Raw genomic sequence first — 20,439 nt, forward strand, 5'->3', positions numbered from 1 at the left:
ACTACTTGTAGGCACTTTAATCTAGCCAATGAGATTCCTTCGTGTTCAGTGCCTTGCTTTATATCCTCTAATTAGATTTAAAGGCAAAACCTCAAAAAGTCATCAAGCTTATTTGATCTACGTGCTCCATATGTTATATTCAGACATTCTCGAAATTATTCGAGAAAATAAAGATAAAAAGTACTATTAGGAAAAAAAACAAATTAAACGATGAAAAGGAATGCAGCAAAAAAGTATTTAAAAAGACAAGAAACCTTTTTTCTTATAATATCAGAAAATTTCAGAACTTGAATTCAAAAATATAATGAAAAAAACAAAAAAGATTCAATTAAACCATGTTTTCGAAAAACATTAATTAAAAAAACTCCTAACTGTGACATGTTGAAAAAGCATATTAAAAAGAGAGAAAATTCAATTAATACGAGCAACTCCTTCAAAAAAAAAGATCTAGAAAATCATTTCACTTGAGAAAATAATTTCGTTTATTCCTTTCATATTTTTCATTTGTATCACGAAACTTCACGGTTTCAATAGGAAAATGCACCGTCTACCGTTAAACAGTGATCAAACCACGTGTAATGTGAAGCAACCTGAGAACTTTTAATATGTCCTGTTGGTATTTTCTCATTAGCCGGTGTGTAATTTCGCACCATTCACTACTTATACATTAACATTAAAGGTTTTCAGTCGTTTTACTTTTGCTCTTTTAGTATTGCTTTGTTTCATTCTTTTTTTCAAAACACTTATATCGATTTTTATTACACTTTCCATATAACATTTCGTACAATTGTTTTTTATAGTAAGATATATGTTTCTTTATCGCAATAGTTACGTGTGTGTGTAGTTTTTCTGTGTCATGAACAACGTACAATGTGAGGGAAGTGGACAGTGTATTTATAGTATGTGTATACATAATATATTGTATACATTATATATTGAATATGCCATCCATTTGTTTATCATCAGAATAGTTCTCGTTCCATTTGTTCCTTTATCTTCAAATATTTTCTTTCATTTTCCCTTTTTGTGTTTACGTAGGTCCATTCGTGTTAAGTTATACATTCCGAATATACCAAACTGTGTTCGGTGAACAGAAGTATAACTTTTGCATACGTGAATTTATGTATATATAAATATATGTGTGTAGACAGAGGAGTTGACAATTTTTCGTCTTTTTTTTTTAATATCCTGCCAATTCCGCGAAGGTCGAGTCCATTTCGTCCGCCAAGGACTTATATCTGTCCTTGTTGATTCCAAGCTCGTCTGCAATTCAAATAAATATTTATTTACACCATTGGATCTCGATGAACTTCTGAAATATCACTTATAGGAAATCCCCAGGGGGAATTCTTTTACTGGAATTGTTGTAATGAATTTGGAGTTAGACTCAATTCAGAACATTTTTTCCATGATCGTAAAATTCTTATGAATAATGAATTTATGAATAATAATTATCAGTTGAAAATTGACCAATCGATCTTCGATAGTCAATTTTGTAATTGTTTTTCATATATGTGAAATACATTCAAAAATTGAGGAGAACGAGGGTGGCTTGTGTCAGGCAGCCCACTCTTTTTTCGGTATAAATGGCATTGATCAGAAGTATAGCGATATTGAAGTGGTCAACATTCGACATTGCTTAGGATTGGTAGCTTTTGGTATTACAGCTCAAACACGATTTCGATTAGTGCTACGTTTAAGAATTTGATTAGGCAACTGTCGGTCATTAGAGTGAAAAAAAAGTTATTTTTACAGATTTCCTGATTAGCATTACAACACGCGTACAAGCTGTTTTCAAATGCAACACTCAATTGATGTTTCCATAACAGAAAAATTATTCGTACACTTTCAGGCTCTTGTACTGCTCGATTTTTTTTTACCAAATTTCAACGGTTTCAGTAACATCTATTCGATTCTACGAAATTTTATGTGCTGAAGCATTGGTAAATAAAAATATTTAAAAAGTACGATTATTTGAAACGTTTTATTCTATTATCTATTTTTCTACCTTGTCGTTCAATCTTACTGGAAAGGATTCTAAATGAAAAAAAAAAAAAAAAAAAAAAAAAAAAAATCAAAATCTCTCTACGACATACGAAATAAATTGATCAGAGCAAAAGTACCTGAAGTACAAGAACGTCGACGTAGCGAAGCTTTAAGCTCTCTCGTGTTAAAGTATTGGTAATAAATGTGCCACAAAAAATCACGAACAAAACAACATTTATGGGGCAGGGTGTACGCATTCGTTTCTTGAGACTCCATATTTTTTTTTCTGTCACGAGATTGGAACAAAAATTCTTATTATTGTTATATGTTTGTCCTAGAAATTCAATTTTTTATTTGGATTGTTTTTAATAGGCGCTAAGCTCAGCAAATGTCGAATCCAGGTCGTCGCAAATTGCTTTGTGTTTCTCCTTCTGGTTGAACAAGTTGTCTGCAACGATTAATCGGTTTTAAGCACATTAGCAACAATTAATTTCGAATAATCCTTCTGATTTTCACTCCTCCTGTTTGACCATGCATTTACCATTTGTTGCTATCCCCAATACCACAATTTTAATCGTATTTTTATGCAATCAAACGTAAATACATTGCGAGAAAGAATCTCAAGTATTTATTTCATTTGTGTTTCGGTTCGTGCAATTTCCATTAATCGTGTTTGCTTTATTGTTATGTTGCGTTAAATATATTTTTATGTAAAAACAACAGTGTGGTACGAAGAAATAAAATTAATTAATAGAATCGATTCGAGATCTTTGATGTTGGCAACAAAATACTGACCTTCGAGCCTGTCAACCTCCTTCTGCAATTTCTTTACTGTCTTCTCCGCAAATTCGGCACGAGCCTCGGCCTCTTTTAGCTTGACGGTCAGAGTTTTCAACTGCCGTTTGAATTCTTCGACTCTTTGGTTTGCCTGGAACGATGAAAAACGCGGGTTTTTAAACGAGCCATCCAAAAGCCCCATTAAGTGGTAATTTTTCGAAATTGTCGCGTTCGTACCTTTTCTTCCGACACTTCCAAGGATTTCAAGCTGTTACCAACGACCTTGAGTTCCTCTTCCAATTCCATGATCTTACTGCAGATTTCGAAAAACAATTGATTCTTACCGTTACGAAAAAATCGTGCTTTGCCCTTTATTTTTCTACTGTATAATTATTATTATCATCCATTCGAATTAAAACGATAGAAATAAAGTACTGAAAAATTATTGATACTTAATTTCGTGTTATTTTTAAGGAGTGAAGTATAACTTACGCTTCTCCAGACTTAACACGGTCTTCAGCAACCTCGAGTTCGTCCTCAACGAAGGCCAACTTGCGAGAAACTTCGTCGGATTTTCCGTCAGCGTCTTCAGCAAGGAGACGGGCTTCTTTGAGTTGATTCGTCAGCTGATCCATTCGTTCCTCATCTTGCTGAGCACGGTTCTCCAATACTTTGCACATACTGCAATAAACCGGTGTGAAGAATTTGACATTTTTGAGCTTCCATTAATTGTCAAGTACTCTTCAAAGTTTTTCGATTTTTTCGATGAATTTTGACTTGCTTACCGGCTCGACTCATCAGCAGCTTGAGAAGCCTCGGCGAGTTTGGTCGAGGCGGTGTTGGAACGCTCTTCCGAACGCTCAAGATCCTCCTCGATCAGTTGAACTTTTCTGTTCAAAGCAGCGACCTCGGACTCGGCCTAAAAAGTATTGTTGAGTAAAAAAATCAATTCCTCCATCGATCTACTATTTTTGAAAAATTTCTTCTGTTGCAACTATCATTTTTTATCTTAAAATAGTGCATTTGCGATAAAAAAAATCATTTTTCTTGTCTGCATCGATTTCTGTTTCTTTGCAAAGCAACGGTATGGTCATTTTCATGAAATTCAAACAAGTCATATGAAAATCGAGTAAACCTACGTTGGTCAGAGACTTTTCGCGTTCTTCGAGGTCCTTGTTAGCCTGTTCAAGGTTACCCCTGTTGGTGGCAAGATCGGCTTCAACTTGTTGCAACTTTTTGCGCAAATCACCGACTTCCTCCAGAACTTTGTCGGCTCTCATATTCGCCTCTTTCGCCTGACCTTCGCAGGTATCCGCTTTGTCCATCGCATTGTCCTTCTCAAGCTTCATCGCTTGCATCTTCTTCTTGATCGCGTCCATGGTGGCGGCTTTTTTTTTATGACTTTTCTCACGAAACTAACAAGTTTGCTGAAATTCGAAACGATTTTTACTAAACCTCAAGAGTTTTGGGGATCTCGATTGAATCAATCGACGAAAGTATTTATTGGACAGTGTTTTTTTTTGTCTTTATTAATTACACCAATTGATTGGAAAACCTGTGACAAATTTGAGTCAGTTTTATTGGACAGTGTTTTTTTTTGTCTTTATTAATTACACCAATTGATTGGAAAACCTGTGACAAATTTGAGTCAGTTTTAATACCTGTTCGTTCTAAAAAAAATTTCAAACAAACGGAGATGTTAAAATTGTGGGAACTTTTGATCAATAGCGAAACAGTGTTTGTTCATTCTACTTTTTCGAGGTTCGTCAAACAAAAAAAGTTTCATTCGAGATTAAAATGAAAACACATAAATCGTCAGTTGCACACACTTGTTAACGATCAAAATGGAATCCAGTTACACCGTTTACACACCTCATTTGGAACTTTTTCATTCTTCTTATCGTGTTATCAACTTTTAACGTTTAATAGAAAACGTTCGTTTCCTCTTTCGAGGTCTTTCGCAAAGTTTTATTTGCAATTCAAGCGAAGAAAATTTCGTGATTCATCGCAGACTTCGTATCCTCTATATCGAATACCTTAATTTTAGAATGAACGAGGAATTCTCGTGAAGTGGCGGGGGGGGGAGGGGGGGGGGGGCAGCGCATCACAAATCGTATATTTCTGCGTTTATAGCGTCCGCGGTCAAATTTCCATACGCATCGAAGATAAAGGCAGTTGCGTCTCCGTAAACAAAGTAAGTGAAAAATATTAGATTCTCATAATTCCGTCGAAACTCGAAATATTTGGGAGGATTTTTCATCACATTTTTTTTTACTCAAATGAAAAATTCGACGAGCTATTTCAACTAGGAATAACTCGATGAAAGAATTTGAAAAATTCGTCACTCGGAAACGTTTGAACCAGACATTGATGGAAGTGAGCGAAAAATCATTTCCTCAAAATTGATTATCCGGTTAGCGATGAATCGTTTTTTTCGAGACAGAGAAAATAGAGGGAGGGCGGAGGGGGGGAGACGCCACCATAGGAAGCGAGTGTCCACGGAAATAGAATCTACCCAACGTTTTCTATTAATATCGTGTTCCCGAGGTTGGCCAACACCAGAGATTTCTCTGGCTAGGCTGATTTAACTGGAGGAAAGAGCAAGATGGATAGAAACGACGGAGATTTCTTTCTTCGTCTCTCTGCCTTCCCTTCGTAACCCAGAAGTTCGAGCTTTACTTGGCCGCCAACGCCGGCCGACATTCGATCTAAGTGGTCGCTCTCTTTATTTATAGACTTTCCGAAAACTTTGCGAAACAACCCTCGAAAAGCTCGATTCGTTTGAAACGGAATTTCAGACTCCGAGGACTCGACTTTTTTTAAAATCGATCGGAGACTTTAACGCCGAGAAAAAGGTTATTATTCTTTTCTTTTTTTTTTCAAATCAACTCGTAATTTCAAGATGCCGAATAATCTTCGCTCAAATCGTTGCGCGTAATTTTGGGAACGGTGCCAAATTATCGTAACTTTCCAACATCGAATCCTTTTTCGTTGCTCAAAAAAGAGGAGAACAAGAAATAACTACTTTACTTCGTCACCCGGAGCCTCGAGCACGTTGACATTCTTACGACGACCTGTTGACTCCACAAAGACGAAATGTTAATCGGCAATCAAAGCTTTCCGAATGAAAAGAGTTAAAGAATTGTAATATCTTCGAAGAAACACCTTGAACGAACGATTTTGTACAGAGGTCAGGGTGAGCAGAAGGTCCGCTTGTATTTTCAGTTCAAATAGTAAAACTTTGTAACACAACAAAAGTCAGGCAACAAGAAAAGGTCGTAAAACGTAAAAAAATGGTTAAACGTGTTATTTCGTCTACTTACGACATTCTAAAGCATAAAGCGATATAGCCAGACATAATGCACTATTAGTTGCGTATATTTTCACTAAGTTGCTGTTCCAAAGTGAAAACTCGGGTTGTCAAAATCTCCGTTGAACGTTGCAGGGCAGTTGTAAAAAGCTGTAGTCGGCAGCGTTGCAGCAAACAGTTTCCCTCATTGGGAGTCTCGTAGTTTCTTTAAACTCGGGCGAAACACTCGCGTGATATTCGTTTTTCCATATTTGTGTTAGATAAAATAAAAGAGAGAACTTGAACTCTCGTTGATTAGCACCCCTCATCATTGCGGATATCCAAAGTCAGCAGCAGCAACAGTAGCAGGAAAAGCTCAATGTCAGCTCAAACTGGAGACACACGTCAAAAGATTTTCTCTCTCGTTTTTTTTCCTATTTTCTTCATCGTCCATTTCTCGGGAATAAATCGGTGAAATATATCGTGATTTAGAACCTCACTACAAGTGCGCTTTCTCGATGTCCAGAAAAAATGACGAAGAGAAATATTGAAAGTCGAGGAAATAATAATCTCTTGGCTTTCTTGCTTCTTTTCGTACTTGCTGAACAGCCAGAGAGGAAAAACACTTACCTACCCGAGCTAGCAGAGCGACGCGAGACGAGTGCCGTCCTGACTGCTGACGTGACGCCAAGCTCCCAAAAGTCGCGGGTGGGGAACCCAAAAATGGCGAGCCCCGAGCTTTCAAGCACCGCGGATATACTTCCAACGTCGACCTGGGCACGTCATAAGACCGGTCCTAGTTTACAAACCCAGAGCGAGAAGATTAAGAGAAACTGGGGAAATATTTGAGATAAAGAGAGAGAGAGAGAGAGAGAGAGATGAGAGAGTTTTAGAAACGAACGTTGTAAAAGAGGGGAAATATGATTTTACCGTGTTTATTTTTCACCGGTCATTCTTCACGGCATCTCCCAAAATTTTAGCTTTTACGCCAATGCGAGGAGCTTACAGGCTCGTGGAGGGAAAATACTTCCCCTAGCCCCAGCTTCGGCTCGTCGCTTCGAGAAATAAAAACAATAAAATAAGAAACAACAGGCATTTTTCAATCCAGGGTGGGGCGTGGACGTAACTCTTCGATGTTATTTGCAAAGTTTCGTCTTTCCGACCGGAAATACGCTCTGGAGATACAAAAAAGGGTGGATCTGGATGAGCATAAACTAATGGAAATTTTGCACTTGGAAAATGTTCTCTTTCGTTACCTTACATTTTATATTCGAACGAAATTGTTAATGAGACTACGACTTTTGTGCAGACTTTACATAAGCTCGTTATTTTCACATTAAGTTTAAATCGATTAAATCGATTTCGTTCATGAACCAAAAATCAAAAATTACCTATGAATTGATCTTCTCAATAAATGAAAAATCAAACTTCATTAAAAAGCAAAAATTATTTGCAAATCAGCATTGTAAAAAGTTTCACATTCACAATGTTTTTTCTCGCATGAATCAGGCGCATTCGAAATTGCAAGCTCGCTCGACGCTCTCAAAAATTTCTTCTTTTTTCCAACTCGAAGATTTGCATGTGCTTCAATTTAGGGCGGAGATGATTCACCATTGGAAATAAACTCTCGAGAAAATAAGAAACGACCGCGAGCTGGAGAAATTATTGCGGCACGCGATGATCGTTGCAGCGAATATTCGATTATCAAACGATCGAATTTTGCATGAATTTTCCGTAAAAATCGATTATTTTTTCGGATTTAATCCGAAAGATAGTTGATCATGATTCTACCGAGAGTACAAGAAAATTAGAAACTATCACGCCGCGGTCTTAGTAGTGCGACAAAATCTTCACAGATGGCGACACAGTGCACGTTCAGAGATTCCGGAAAATCGGAAAGTTACGAAGTCTTCGGATAAACTTACGTACGGTTCAAATTTATTTCCAGCTTCTTTTTTTTTTTTAAATAATGAAAGAAACTTTATGAGAATGTGAAAGTACAGAAACGTTCGATTTTTCATATCTCTTTGTTGCCTCATCATGTTGATACTAATTCAAATGATCATTAAAAAAATACAATGCCAATGAGGCGCTGCAATCATAACATTTGAAGGAAATATTTATGGAATTTCACAATCGATTCCATACCGAAGTATTTTCGTTAGTTTTCGCAAATTATAAGCATTTTTTCATCCCGGAAACACGTAGAATTGGAATTTCTTTCCCAACCAGAATCTTTTGTGTCGTTTAATACTGGAAAAGGACTTGGTCGATGAGAAATGAAAGTAATTCAAACTCGAAGGATAACAGAGAGAAAACGTTAAAGAAAAATGTCGAGAAATAAAGTATCAAGGGCCACGAGCAACCAATAAGTAAAGAAGAAACCGGCACGAGCCCTGCGAATGCGACTGTTTTCGGGCTTTTTAATTATTACTCAAATGAGTCGCCCAACTTGAGAAAAAGCATTCACTCTTCCTGGTCGTTCACGATTCCAGTCGACCCGCCATAACTTTGTGTCTGAAATACCAATGTTTTTTGTACACACGATCGTGATCCTTGAACTATTAAATATTAATGTTGAACGCAGACTCTGCGGATATGACGCTCGAGGTCCAATTTTGGTTTGTAGCCAATAAGAATCGGCATGCGTATAACATTAGCGGCCTCTTCTCTCTTCGGTTGGCTTTCGCAAGCGCGTATTCCGTTTACCAGGGAAACGTGTCCCTCCCAAGAATAGGATTCGGTATAACGACACGGGAGAATCTATTTATACTCCCGTTTGTTAAACATATCGGATATACATATAGAAAAATAGGGAGAGGTGTAAAGAAACGAAGAAAATAAGCGTCGATGAATTATCGTGGATTTCACATTTTTATTTATCTGCATCTGCTCGGCCAAATAAAAAACTTTCTTAATGACCAGGCATTCACGTCGTTGCAGTAGGAACTAAATGGAAATTTATCTCGACCATTAAGCCACAAACCCAATCAAACGTTGCTCTAACAAATTTCCTTTCCACTCAACCGAGACTCAAATTATTCTCACGAAGGATCGTCCTATTTTATTTCAGTGCCAATATCGTTTGTTCACTTTGTTCGATCAATGATACTAAATTTTCAATGAGGAAACACAGGTCGCAAATGTGTCAAGATGAAAAAAGAAATTTGAATCTAATTCGTCTGAAAGTTTGCGGGCTTTCGTAGCTTTTTGAAGCGGGCAGAATAGACAAAAATTTGACCTTCATTTAAATCCATTTAAAAGCATTTTCAAGATGATTATTGCTTACTCAATTTAATTTTAATTAACGAACATTGTGCGGGATATTTTGGAATATCTGGAAGATATTTTTTATCGATAGTATTCTTGTGAACACGGTTTTGGCTTTTTTGACCCACCGCACTGTTCGAGTGAGACCTCCCAAGCCCCGACTATTGCACGCGGCCGTTCTCTCTTAAGGGGTTTAGAAACTCAAAAAAAATGATTATTTCGAGAAATTTTTTTAGGGTAGACGAAAATAATTCACTATAGCTAACTTTTCGGTATAGTTTCAAGGATATTTAAAAAGTATGAAAACATTTTTTTCATGTGAGAAATACTAATTTGTACATGGTTTATGCGCCAAGTCTGATTGTCGAAGTTTCTCAGCTGAGTACAATGTGAAGATCATAATTATTATTTGTAACAAGAATTCCAATTTTTTTTCCCATTTTCATATATTTTCCTTCCACATGAACCTATAAAAACCCGAAAAAATTGCCAAATTCTATATTTTCAGCACGTTGGAGTGATAGTCTTCTTCTTTAGACGCGTTTTTTTTTCAAACTCGCTAAAATTATAGAATTTCGCAATTTTTTCGGATTCTTATAGGTTCATATGGAAGGAAAATATACGAAAATTAAAAAAAAGTTGGAATTTTCGTTACAGACAATAATTACGATCTTCACATTGTACGTAGCTGAGAAAATTCGACGATCGGATTTTGGGCTTAAACCATGTACAAATTAGAATTCTTCTCATTAAAAAAATCTTTTTGTACTCTTGAAATATCCTTGAAACTATACCGAAAAGTTCACCATGGTGAGTTATTCCCGTCCATCCAAAAACATTCTCGAAAACAATCGATTTCTTTTACTTTTTAAAGCAAGATCCTCCTTAATACTTGACTGTATCGCATTTGTGCGAGGGCCAAAAGCAAACGTAGAAAACTCGATTGACCCAGGTGATTAGATTTTCACTGAGCATTGGCCGATTGCCAATAGTTGATCGCCAGAGTTTTACATTGACCGCGCATTACAGATATCGCTTAACGCAAAAATTAATCCTTTGGCTAGTTTAAACTGACTCGTTTAATTTGTAAAAAAAGTAGTTCAGTACAACCTCGTCGAAAGATAATTCAATATTTATTTGCTCAAATATCTTTGAATATTCGATGCAATTTTGAATGTTACTATTTCTCAACTAACCAAATCTCCGTTACATTATTTCGAAAAATTTAGAAGAAATAATTGGATCGCTGATTTTGACCCGACTCTTTACAAATTGACCACTTTCGCGCAAACTCAGGAGCTTGCCATAGCATCATTGGACTGAGGAAGCATTGAATATGCTCGCATTTCTCACAGTGCCATTCTCAGGATCTGACGCGGAAGTCAGTATTAGTGAAGTTTGGTGTTGCACTTACCTGTCTAGCGGCGCTGTGTATTCATTTTCCGGAGAGTTTCTTCAGTGTGGATCTTGACAATATTTCATAAATAAACAATTCAGTTTATATTTCGTTAACTCGAGAAAACGTGGAACGAAAGAAAAATGAGAATAAATCAATAAGACGACAAGCTTTGAATTTGCTAAATTAAATTCCACGGAGTGAACGAATTTTCCAAACTCCCAGAAATAAATTGCAGTTTGCAGCAACTTTGTGGCGATCGGAAATTTGATTATTTATTTGAAAAATCATCGATTGGACGAATTCGAAATTTTTATCTCCATCTCCCGTCGATATATTTGCTGTCTCCGTGAATTCCAGTTCGGTGTCTTGTAAGTGGGCGTGAAGGAGTTGAAAAGAAATAACAGGTCTAGAGAATTTCTGGCACAGAAATTGAGGCCTGCTCCACTTTCGATTCGAGAGACATTTTTAGTAGGCGAAGATAAAAGAGAGAAAAAAGTAATAATAATAACTCTGAGAGTTGACAAAAGTGCACATTCTTCTGTATTTAAAAATAATAGAGACACAGAATAGTTTTCAATTCCATTAAAAACTGCACCTAAATGTAAAAACAGAATAAAAGTGTTAAAAAAAATTGGTTGCAAGTCGAATTATTCGCATTATTTTTCGACAATAAAATATATCAACGATGTTCAACCAAATTATAACAATTACGCAGATTTTTCGAGTCAATATAACAAACTGCATTATTTCCAAAAAGGGTTTTTTTTTTTCACATGCGATTCAAACAAAAGTATTAAAAGTGAATCAATTTCTATAATTTATTTTCGCCTTTGTATGATCAACATTTGACTTCATTTTAAAAAATCCCAATCTTTACGAAGATTATCGTTCCACCCACAAACATACATGAAAATGCATGTAAATATGCTGCGGCGATATTTCTTGTTTTTTTGTTTCCATGTGTATTAGGCACTCGGCGACAAGGGGGTACAGAGTAAGAATCAAATACGTAAGAAGAACCGTAATATATGTGAGAAATCGTGTGTCTCACCGCCCTAAATTCCTCGTCATTTTTCTGCCCAAAGTTCGAGAATTTGAGCAAAACTTCAACGTTCTCGTTCCACGTGATCAATCGAACTTTTTATTTTTTCGGTATTGGCTGTTTAACGCCGTTACCGTACACTGACGTGAGGAGAGACGTTATTGCATCAATAAATATCGACCTTCGGGATGTGAATGAGGAAAGACGTTATTTTTTCCTCGATTATCGTGATGCTTGTTCACATTTCCAAATTTGGTACTCTATAGCAAGGAGCATCATCACGATTGTTTATTATATTCTGGAGCAGCGAAAAAGAGACAAGATTGGATGGAAACCCAGGATATATAATTGATATTTTCTTATTATAGCGTTAAACAAAAAAATAGCAGTTTCCTTCTTCCTCTTCTAAGCAGGTGTGCTCGATAATAATATTTATATTAATAATAATAATAATAATAGTAATAATAATAATAATACGAATACAAAAGCGGACGACTGAAGAAAATCTCTAATGGATTTATACTTATAAAATTTTTTCGTATCTCGTGAAATCCACGAGGCAAAAATTCTTTTGGCTCTGGAGAATATTAGTTTTATTTTTTGTTTGTTTTTTGCTTTTGTACCCGAAATATACGTCTCTGATTAACTTGTTCTTATGCAAGGGAGAGACGAAGCGAAATAGGCATGTGGAAATTTCCTTTGCACAATATAATTACTTAAAATAAATATTGGAATGAAAGTTTCGTGGCAAAAATTTCTTGTTCTCATGCTTTCTCAGTTTTCTCAATTTTTTCTTTTTTTCTTTTTGCATTTCGAGTCTGTTTTTCTTGTACGATACGATACTGCCCCGAGTGGAAATTTCGTCTTGCTCCCTCGAGGCGAAATTGTGATGAATTGTTTTTTTGCAAGCAGTGAAGTGACGAATGAAGAAAAAAATAATTTGGACAATCGTAATTTCCACTGAGACGCGCATCGACGAGAGTAAGAATTTTTATGGAATTCTTGGACGATGGTGGTGAGATTTTTTTTTTTTAATTTTTGTTTTCAGCGTGAGACGGCAGTGTCGATATTTTTCTCTGAGCGTGTGTACGTTTCATTTTTTTGTCTTTTTTTTTGTGTAAAGCCTTCGACGAGCCTTCTTAATATCCGGCCAGGTCGGCGATTGTTTGATCCATCTCGTCGGCGATCGCTTTGTACTTACTGCGCTCGTTCGTCAGCTCGTCTGCAACGACAAAGGAATGGGGCAAATGTTATTAGTGGGTACGATAAATGTTAGTCGGACAGTGAATGAAAAACGATAAAAGGATGAATGGGATTCTTCTTTATGTGCTCGTGTGAAAAATGCGATTATCTCCATTTTTTTCATAGGTTTCAGGTCAATTGATGGAAGCATGAAAAAAATTAGTACATTTTCAATCACAATTTTACAAGCCTTCGCAGATACTTCTTTTCATCAACAGCGTGAGTGCAAAATCCATCCGTCGGACGGTTAGTCAAGATGTGGATGAATTTAAGTCGAGATATAACAAACGAATTAGCAAAACTTTAAAAAGTTATTCCTCGTCTTAAACCGATCAATAAGACTCCAAATATTTATAATCTTGAAAATTCCTCAAAAATATTCTCATATTCTCTCTATCAACGAGTTTTCGATTCTTGGATAATTTTGAATCACAATTTATTTTATTATTTCAATACTGACCCACCAAATTCAATAGTTTTGAAAGAATCATTAAATTATGAATAATTGTTGTACGATTCCAACAGCTGCTCATCGTTATTGAACTTCAAATAATGTAATACAAACGAAAACCGAGGTGCGACGAATCGAATCAATGTTGCCCTCAAATCAGAATAAAGGAAAACGTGAATATTATTCCCTTTCAATAACCGTAGATATTGCCCTTAAAAAAACTGGATTCAGACAAAAGGAAGGGAAACAGAAATGAACGAAATGAAAACGTCAAGCCTATTCGTTTTTATCGTAGATTAACTTTAATTACATAATAGTACAAGTAAACATTTAACTGGCCCGTATCGGTGGGGCTGGATTTCTTGTGACGCGTGTATGTAGTGTACGATTTGTGGTGTTTGGTATTTTACATAAATATAAATCTGTTGATCAATCGAAGGCAAGAGTTGAATAATGATGGCGAAATTCCGTTTAGCCGACGAGCTCGGTGAAGGTGAGGTCCAGATCGTCGCAGATGTATTTGTACTTCTCTTTCTCGTGGACAAGTTCGTCTGAAATGAGAGCAAGAATAATTAGAAAATTAGTAGATCAACGTGGAGGATTCGTGGTGCATGAAGAAACTCAATAAATTTGACTCATATGTTTTTTTGTCCTCAGATTGAAGAATCTAGACGTCCGTGGGTCATGATTTGCATTAAAAGATTAATAAGCGAAAGCGTGGATTTAACTTACGGAAAAAATTCGTTAGAGTAAGCAAAATCTAACAAAATTTAAAAGCACTCGTCAATAATCGAATGGTCGTCGTTTTTTTTTGTTTCTCGACTGTTTTTGCTCGATCTTAAACTCCGTAGAGTTCTTCGAACGCATTGTCCAATCCATCTCCAATCTCCTTGTACTTCTCCTTCTCGGCGACCATCTCATCTGCAATAAGTTTTCTTATCATTATTCAAAAGCTCGAAACGTTCACACTGTGCTGGAATAAGCCGAGGAAGCTTTTTATCAAAATGGTTGAAAATAAGTCCGAAATCTTGGGCAGCCAATAATATTTTAAGGTAAAAATTTCACGTTATTCTGTTTTAGGTTTTTGTCACTCGAATAAGAATCATCGAAACTCCGTTCGTGACACCAATTTTTTAAACAGATCCATTTCGAAATCCTGAATCCTCATTGCTATTTTCGTCATTCATTTTTTTTCGTGGCTCAAGGAATTAAGGATGTCGACAATAAGGGAAAACGTAGGTAAGGAATCACAGTGTGAGACGCTCAATTAAATTCAACTTAAGCCAAAAAGTACACGCCAATAGTGGGCAAGAATTGCGGGTAAACCCCATTAAAAACTTGGCTAACTTCGATCTTTCACGGTAAAGAGATACGAACTCATTGCTCAAACAAAAATTTCTGCCTCGGATATAATTATACGTTTTTTCCTTTGCATGGAAAAAATGAAGGAATTTCTGGAAAAATTGTGGATCATACATCAGAATATTTACAGCCGCGAATCATTTCGCGAAACGTCTCAGCGACGGTTGAATTTTATCAGAATTTTTATAAAACGTCAAAAAGTGAAATTCTCGTATGACAAATCCATTAAATTTTAAAACTGTTTTTCAAATCTCTATTAAAGTGCGCGTACTTTTAGTATTAAGGTCAATTTGTAAATGGTTAATAAATATTGAGAGGAAACCAACACTTACTCACCGTGGCTTTTGGTATTTATACGTACCATTTGCTGCCTCGTTGCATGCGGTTACACGAAGAAAAACAACAACAACAACAACAACAACGGCAGCGACAAAGAAAACACACACTTTTGGCATTTCGGCGTTATAAGTGTGGGTTACAAAGAAAAATTTTAGCGAGATTATTCGTCATGTTAGATCGAGATAAAGAATGAATTCGAACTAGACAATTGAAACAAAAATAAACACAAACAAACGACACAACACTCGGGTTTACTGGTTTTCATCTTTCTTTTTTTCTTTCTTTCAAATGAAAATATATATTATAAACAGATTTATAATAATAGCAATATATAATTATTATTATTATTACAATGATATTAGTGTTAGTTATCATTCCATTCGTTTTTTCATTAATTATTAAGTAAATTAATCATCTAATTTATTCAACTGAAAATAAATTTATCCTTCTCTTCTCGTATCCTTCCGTTTTTGTTTGTTATTTTTTAAATAATTCCTTCTGTATCTTTCCGCACCAAAAGGAAAACAATAAAAATACATAATCGAAAGGTCGGATCGCGTATTTTGTGCTCGTATTGTATTCACGACGTTTCGGGCTGAGAGGAAAAAGTTTTCTCATCTCGTTAAGACGTTCGAAAATATTTTTGCTCTCAGCCCCGATCTGTATCCTGAATTATTTCCGTCAATGAATACAATCTCATTGCTGATGTAAAAAAAAAAAAAATTCATTACAATCGACAAAGATGACAACGAGTCATGAAATTGCTGGCTGTGTTAATTTTCTTTTCGGCAAAAAAGATGAGGATCGGAAAAGTCAGACTTTACATTCGGATACGGAAAAGAACTCGTAACTCTTGATATATCCATTTACTTGGAAATCGTGAAACGATTATTTTCTCATACTTTTCAGACGAGGGATTCAGGGATTGATAATAATTTAATTAATGTGACATGTTCGATGGAGAACGAGTGCGATTCGATCTGTTTATCATTACTTCCTTCGTGTGACTCGTTTAGGTATTATTTATCGTATCCGTTTCGATTGTTCGTTTTCATCATTGTTTCGTATTGTATTCGATAACTTAAGTGAGACGATGAGTGTTTGAATTGGTCACTCTGAATGCAGAATCATCGAAATGGTACAAATGCTCGATGAGTGTATTTCGAATTGGCATTTTTGGTTTTATTATATTTTTTTGTTCTTTTTGTTTTTTTATTCCCTACATTTCTCTCGATTCTTTCAAGGTTTTGTATTAGTTTGTGCGTTACTCGGAAGACTCGAATCGAATCGCATGTTTTCGAGTTACAGGCGCAAAAGAAACCGATTAATTCGGAAAACAGAGTGCATTCGAAAAAAGCGAATTTGTACTGAGCAAAAATAGCTGTTTGAGCGTAAATTCATTGATAGAATGGCTGTTTCGACTAAAAAATTTAGACACCGTTTGCAGCGGACTGCTCTGCAGCACAATGCTTCGATCTTCCTCTGTAAATTTATTTGTATCCACGTTTACAAAGTGACTCGAAAAATTATAAGGAAAAAAGACCAATGGAAAACGTTTTTTTCGTTTGGAACGTTCGTACAAAAATTATGTTCGCGAAAAAACATGTTTTTTTTGGAATGTCAACGAACTGAGAAAAACACTCGAAAAATAAAAATAAAAATAAAAAAAAAGAAAATGTTTTTCAACATTCCGATGCGAGACGAAAAGCAAAGAGATACTCGATCGAGGATATTTCCTTTTTTGATTCATTTATTCTCGCGAATCTATTGCCCCGTTTGAATTCAGAGATTTGTTCTTTCGTTTGTATTTTTGTTATTCATCGATCGCTCGATGATGTTCACTCACACATTTGATCCATGAAACTCGCAAAACAAGCACACTTTAAGCAGTCATTCGCACAAGAGGGTGGACGGTGGTTTATTAAGGGACTATTCTCGTGAATTTTAATCTTGTTTTTGTTTGTTTAGAGCTAGTTGAGAGACCACATATTCTCGTATTGTTATACAGGCTGCACCACATGAAAGCTTGTCATACGAAGCTTTTTCATATTCTTTCGTATGTCTGTGTTGTTTGTTTTTTGCATTATTGTTCTTTCTTTCTTTCGTATATTCCACCGGAAGTAACGACTTTTGTTTGTACGTTCTACATGTTCTGGATGTCATGCAGCGTCGCTTCCATCTCCTCCTGGAGCAATTTGTTTTTCTCTCTCTCGGCGACGAGGTCGTCTGTAAATTACACTCGTTAAAGGCCACGCACTCGAAAAAAAAGATAAACAACGAACAACACACACACGCACACGTACGCGCGGGCAAACAAACGGCAAAATCTGCTTTGGTTATAAAAAGGGCGTTTTGAGGCTTTTTTAGTTCGCCAAACAAACTTTTGGTCAATTAGACGCGACGCGTTTGTAACTGCAGTTTGTTTTTTCTCCTTCAACCTTTGAGTCAGTGAAAAATCGAGTTTCGTCGCATTATTTATCTCATGTTAGAAAATAAATCGTCCGTTACGCGTTGGTCTCTTGCTTCTCCGATTTCAGGAAACATTCATTGACTTATGAGGATATTTTGAAAAAGTGTTTGAAAAGTTATAAAAATAATGAAAAATCGTAATTCGTTTGAGCCACCACGCTTTAGCCTCATTCTTTCCGGCGAATCATTCTTTTCATTTCACGCTTTGCGCGTACGAGGAAAAATTGTGAATAATTAAATCGTTTACCGCGAGTCTCCGAGTTACCTCGACGCTAAGAGCCATCGAGAATTCTATCTCGCTCTCGCTCGCCTCGTTATTAATAGGCTTTGAGCTTATCGACGTTAATCTACTTCTTTATTCTCTCCCCTTCTTTCAACGTTCCCGCGCCTCTTCGATTGAGCGGAGAGAAGAACGGAACAATGGTGAGATCATTCCGGGAGAGTCGGAAAAGCTTCCAGTTCTTTTTTATCTTTATCAAATCGATGGTTGGCACTTGATGTTTAAAAAAAAAGTCGTGAGAACTCGTGAACAAGGTGAAGTGGAAAATAAGCTGTGCTGGGACGTTTGAAACGAATTTAAAAACGAAGACAAACGGTGAATTGAACTTTTGGCTCTTTGAAAATCAAATTTTTTGTCAGTCTTTTAAATTACAGCAACGAAATGGAAACTTCGGTTTTTTTTCGATGAAACGATCACGGATGCCGACTTTTCCGAAATTTCACTCGGTACAGAACTCGTTCAATAGAAGAAATTCGATATTCGTGAAAAAACGGTGTAAAATTAGTGGTCTGTGCTGTCGTGAATTAATATGAAATAATAGGAAGAAGTATCCTTCAAAATTACGTACCCTCGAGCCTGTCGACCTCCTTCTGGAGCTTTTGCACCGATCTCTCGGCGAATTCAGCGCGGGCCTCAGCCTGTGAAGATTCACAAAACATATTAACCGTGTGTTCTGTATGCAAAATAGTCACAATACGGATTAGAAGCGAATCCACATCAATCACTTTTTTAAACTCAATTATTAAATTCGTGCAATACCAGCTTTTATTGATATTTAGTAAAATCAAACTTGGGAAATGGGTTTGTCTTTAGACACTAAAAAACACTTCACGCTTTCGTACCTTCCGCATCGATGAACATTGTGAAATGAACGATCGTTGAGAGGAAATGACTATTCTCATGAAAACGAGTTAGAAAATGACGTTGATCAACTAATTCCAACGCTTCTTTTTAAAAGGAATCTCGAGGACGTTTTTTCATAATTTTCGTAGAGATACAAATTGCTGAGTGCATTGGAAATGCGTACAAAGAACTTTCATCTCGTTCTTCAAATTTCACCATTTGACATGAAATATTTTTCAAAAAAACTTCTGTAATCGATTAATCATAATTTTTTTACCTCTTTCAACTGGCTGTCGAGAATCTTGACCTGTCCTTCGAAAGTTTCCTCCCTCTGTGTCGCCTGGTTTTAGTCAAACGAACAACAACAACGAAAAAAGAGACAAAAAAGAAAATTCGTTAGTACAAAGCCATCACACAAGCGTTTTGAGACTTCGGAAAGTCCGAGAGACAAATAATGGTTCATTGGTTTTAATATCATCGCAGTTGCAAATATATTCATGAAAATTCGATATTCACTCGCTCTTTTACTTTTGGGTGAGTTAATCGTGTTGGTCAAATTTTTAGTTTGTTGCAAATGGAGGGTTTGGGATCAGAGAAGAAAAAGTCGTTTAAAAAACACGGCAAATCGAGCATAATCGGCACTCCCGAAGGATTTGTACCTCCTTCAGACGGTTGTTGAGGGTCTTAATTTGGTTCTTGTACTCCTCCTCGCGTTGGTTCGCCTACGTACATTGATTCAACATTAAATTTCACTCTTTTCTTTGCTCATGAAAATATCTCTGATTCTACCGAGTCCTGGCACTGATAACGATTGAAATTTGGGATCAATTAAAAGACCAATCTTTTTTTTGCAACGAAATATTTATCGATCGAATAGATACGTGAAAAAACGAGTTTGATTTGGTCCCTTTGGGATAATCCATCTGATAAAGTCGAGTAGCGAATTGATTTACTTTTTAAACAAAAAATTTCGTACCTTCTCCTCGGAGACCTCGAGGGATTTCAAGTTATTGCCAACGACGCGAAGTTCTTCCTCCAGCTCGACGATTTTACTGTAATAAAAAAAGATCGAATTTAAAATCTCGTGCTGCTCATTCTCCGGAAATAATAATTCGCCCTTTGCCACACCATTTTTTTTAATTATTATTCGCAGGAGTTTGGAGCGTGGGATTGGGTTGGAAATATTCTACGCGACAAAAATCATGCTCGAATTATGAAAAAAAAACGGAAAACAAGCACAACAACTTACGATTCGGACAACTCGGCCTTCTCCTCAGCACGCTCGAGGTCCCCTTCCACCATGACTAGCTTCCTGGCGACCTGTGATTAAACAGCCACACGTGTCATGCCAAAGCAAACTTAAAATTTCGTTTTTTATCATTTTTTAAAAAATTTTCTCATGCAAATGCAAAAGTTGTGGTACAAATAAATCAAAACGAAGGACAACATTTTCTCCTTCTGCTCCGGGAGTTTCCAGCTGCTCCATTTCCGGTCCGCAGTAGGTCCATGTCTCGTTGTTGTTACAATAAAACCATTTCTCAACAAAACAAATGAGGTTTAGGGTTAAAAACTGCTCTAAATAATCGATCAAATAAACTGCGCTTGGGTACATTTGGGCTCACGTGCAAGTGTGATTAACTGGATTTTCCTCTTTTCAGGGTAACTATTGGAACGAGGTACGACGACGATT

At 36.3% G+C, this 20,439-nt stretch overlaps 2 protein-coding genes across 24 annotated transcripts in view; both read right to left on the reverse strand.

The window, feature by feature from the left end:
* Positions 1–690: 690 nt before the first annotated feature.
* On the reverse strand, positions 691–6,826 carry Tm2 (tropomyosin 2). 2 transcript variants are annotated; one of them, XM_043428594.1, is made up of 7 exons: positions 6,687–6,826; positions 3,903–4,190; positions 3,549–3,682; positions 3,256–3,444; positions 3,001–3,076; positions 2,782–2,914; positions 691–1,263 (listed from the first exon to the last, which is right to left on the reverse strand). In XM_043428594.1, the coding sequence occupies exons 2-7, from the start codon at positions 4,140–4,142 to the stop codon at positions 1,181–1,183; spliced, it is 855 nt and encodes a 284-aa protein (XP_043284529.1). In that variant the 5' UTR covers positions 4,143–4,190; positions 6,687–6,826; the 3' UTR covers positions 691–1,180. The 2 variants fall into 2 exon arrangements, with proteins under 2 accessions (XP_043284529.1, XP_043284528.1); XM_043428593.1 differs by having other exon boundaries at positions 6,683–6,825.
* Positions 6,827–11,238: 4,412 nt separating this feature from the next.
* The window catches only part of LOC122416452 (tropomyosin), a 34,118-nt gene continuing 24,917 nt past the window's right edge, over positions 11,239–20,439 (reverse strand). For 5 of the 22 annotated variants that reach the window (XM_043429424.1, XM_043429427.1, XM_043429432.1 and 2 more), the window contains 5 exons: positions 19,726–19,801; positions 19,409–19,471; positions 18,475–18,544; positions 14,189–14,377; positions 13,736–14,007 (listed from right to left, as the gene is read on the reverse strand). In XM_043429424.1, coding sequence (XP_043285359.1) covers positions 14,295–14,377; positions 18,475–18,544; positions 19,409–19,471; positions 19,726–19,801 — 292 coding nt within the window. In that variant the 3' untranslated portion in view covers positions 13,736–14,007; positions 14,189–14,294. Of the gene's footprint in view, positions 12,986–13,735; positions 14,008–14,188; positions 14,378–15,552; positions 17,384–18,474; positions 18,545–19,026; positions 19,090–19,408; positions 19,472–19,725; positions 19,802–19,998; positions 20,070–20,439 lie in introns of those variants that run through there. The other 17 variants (XM_043429428.1, XM_043429419.1, XM_043429431.1 and 14 more) reach the window with 11 other exon arrangements.

Source organism: Venturia canescens, chromosome 9, assembly GCF_019457755.1.
Source record: "Venturia canescens isolate UGA chromosome 9, ASM1945775v1, whole genome shotgun sequence".
NCBI classification, from domain to species: Eukaryota; Metazoa; Arthropoda; class Insecta; order Hymenoptera; family Ichneumonidae; genus Venturia; species Venturia canescens.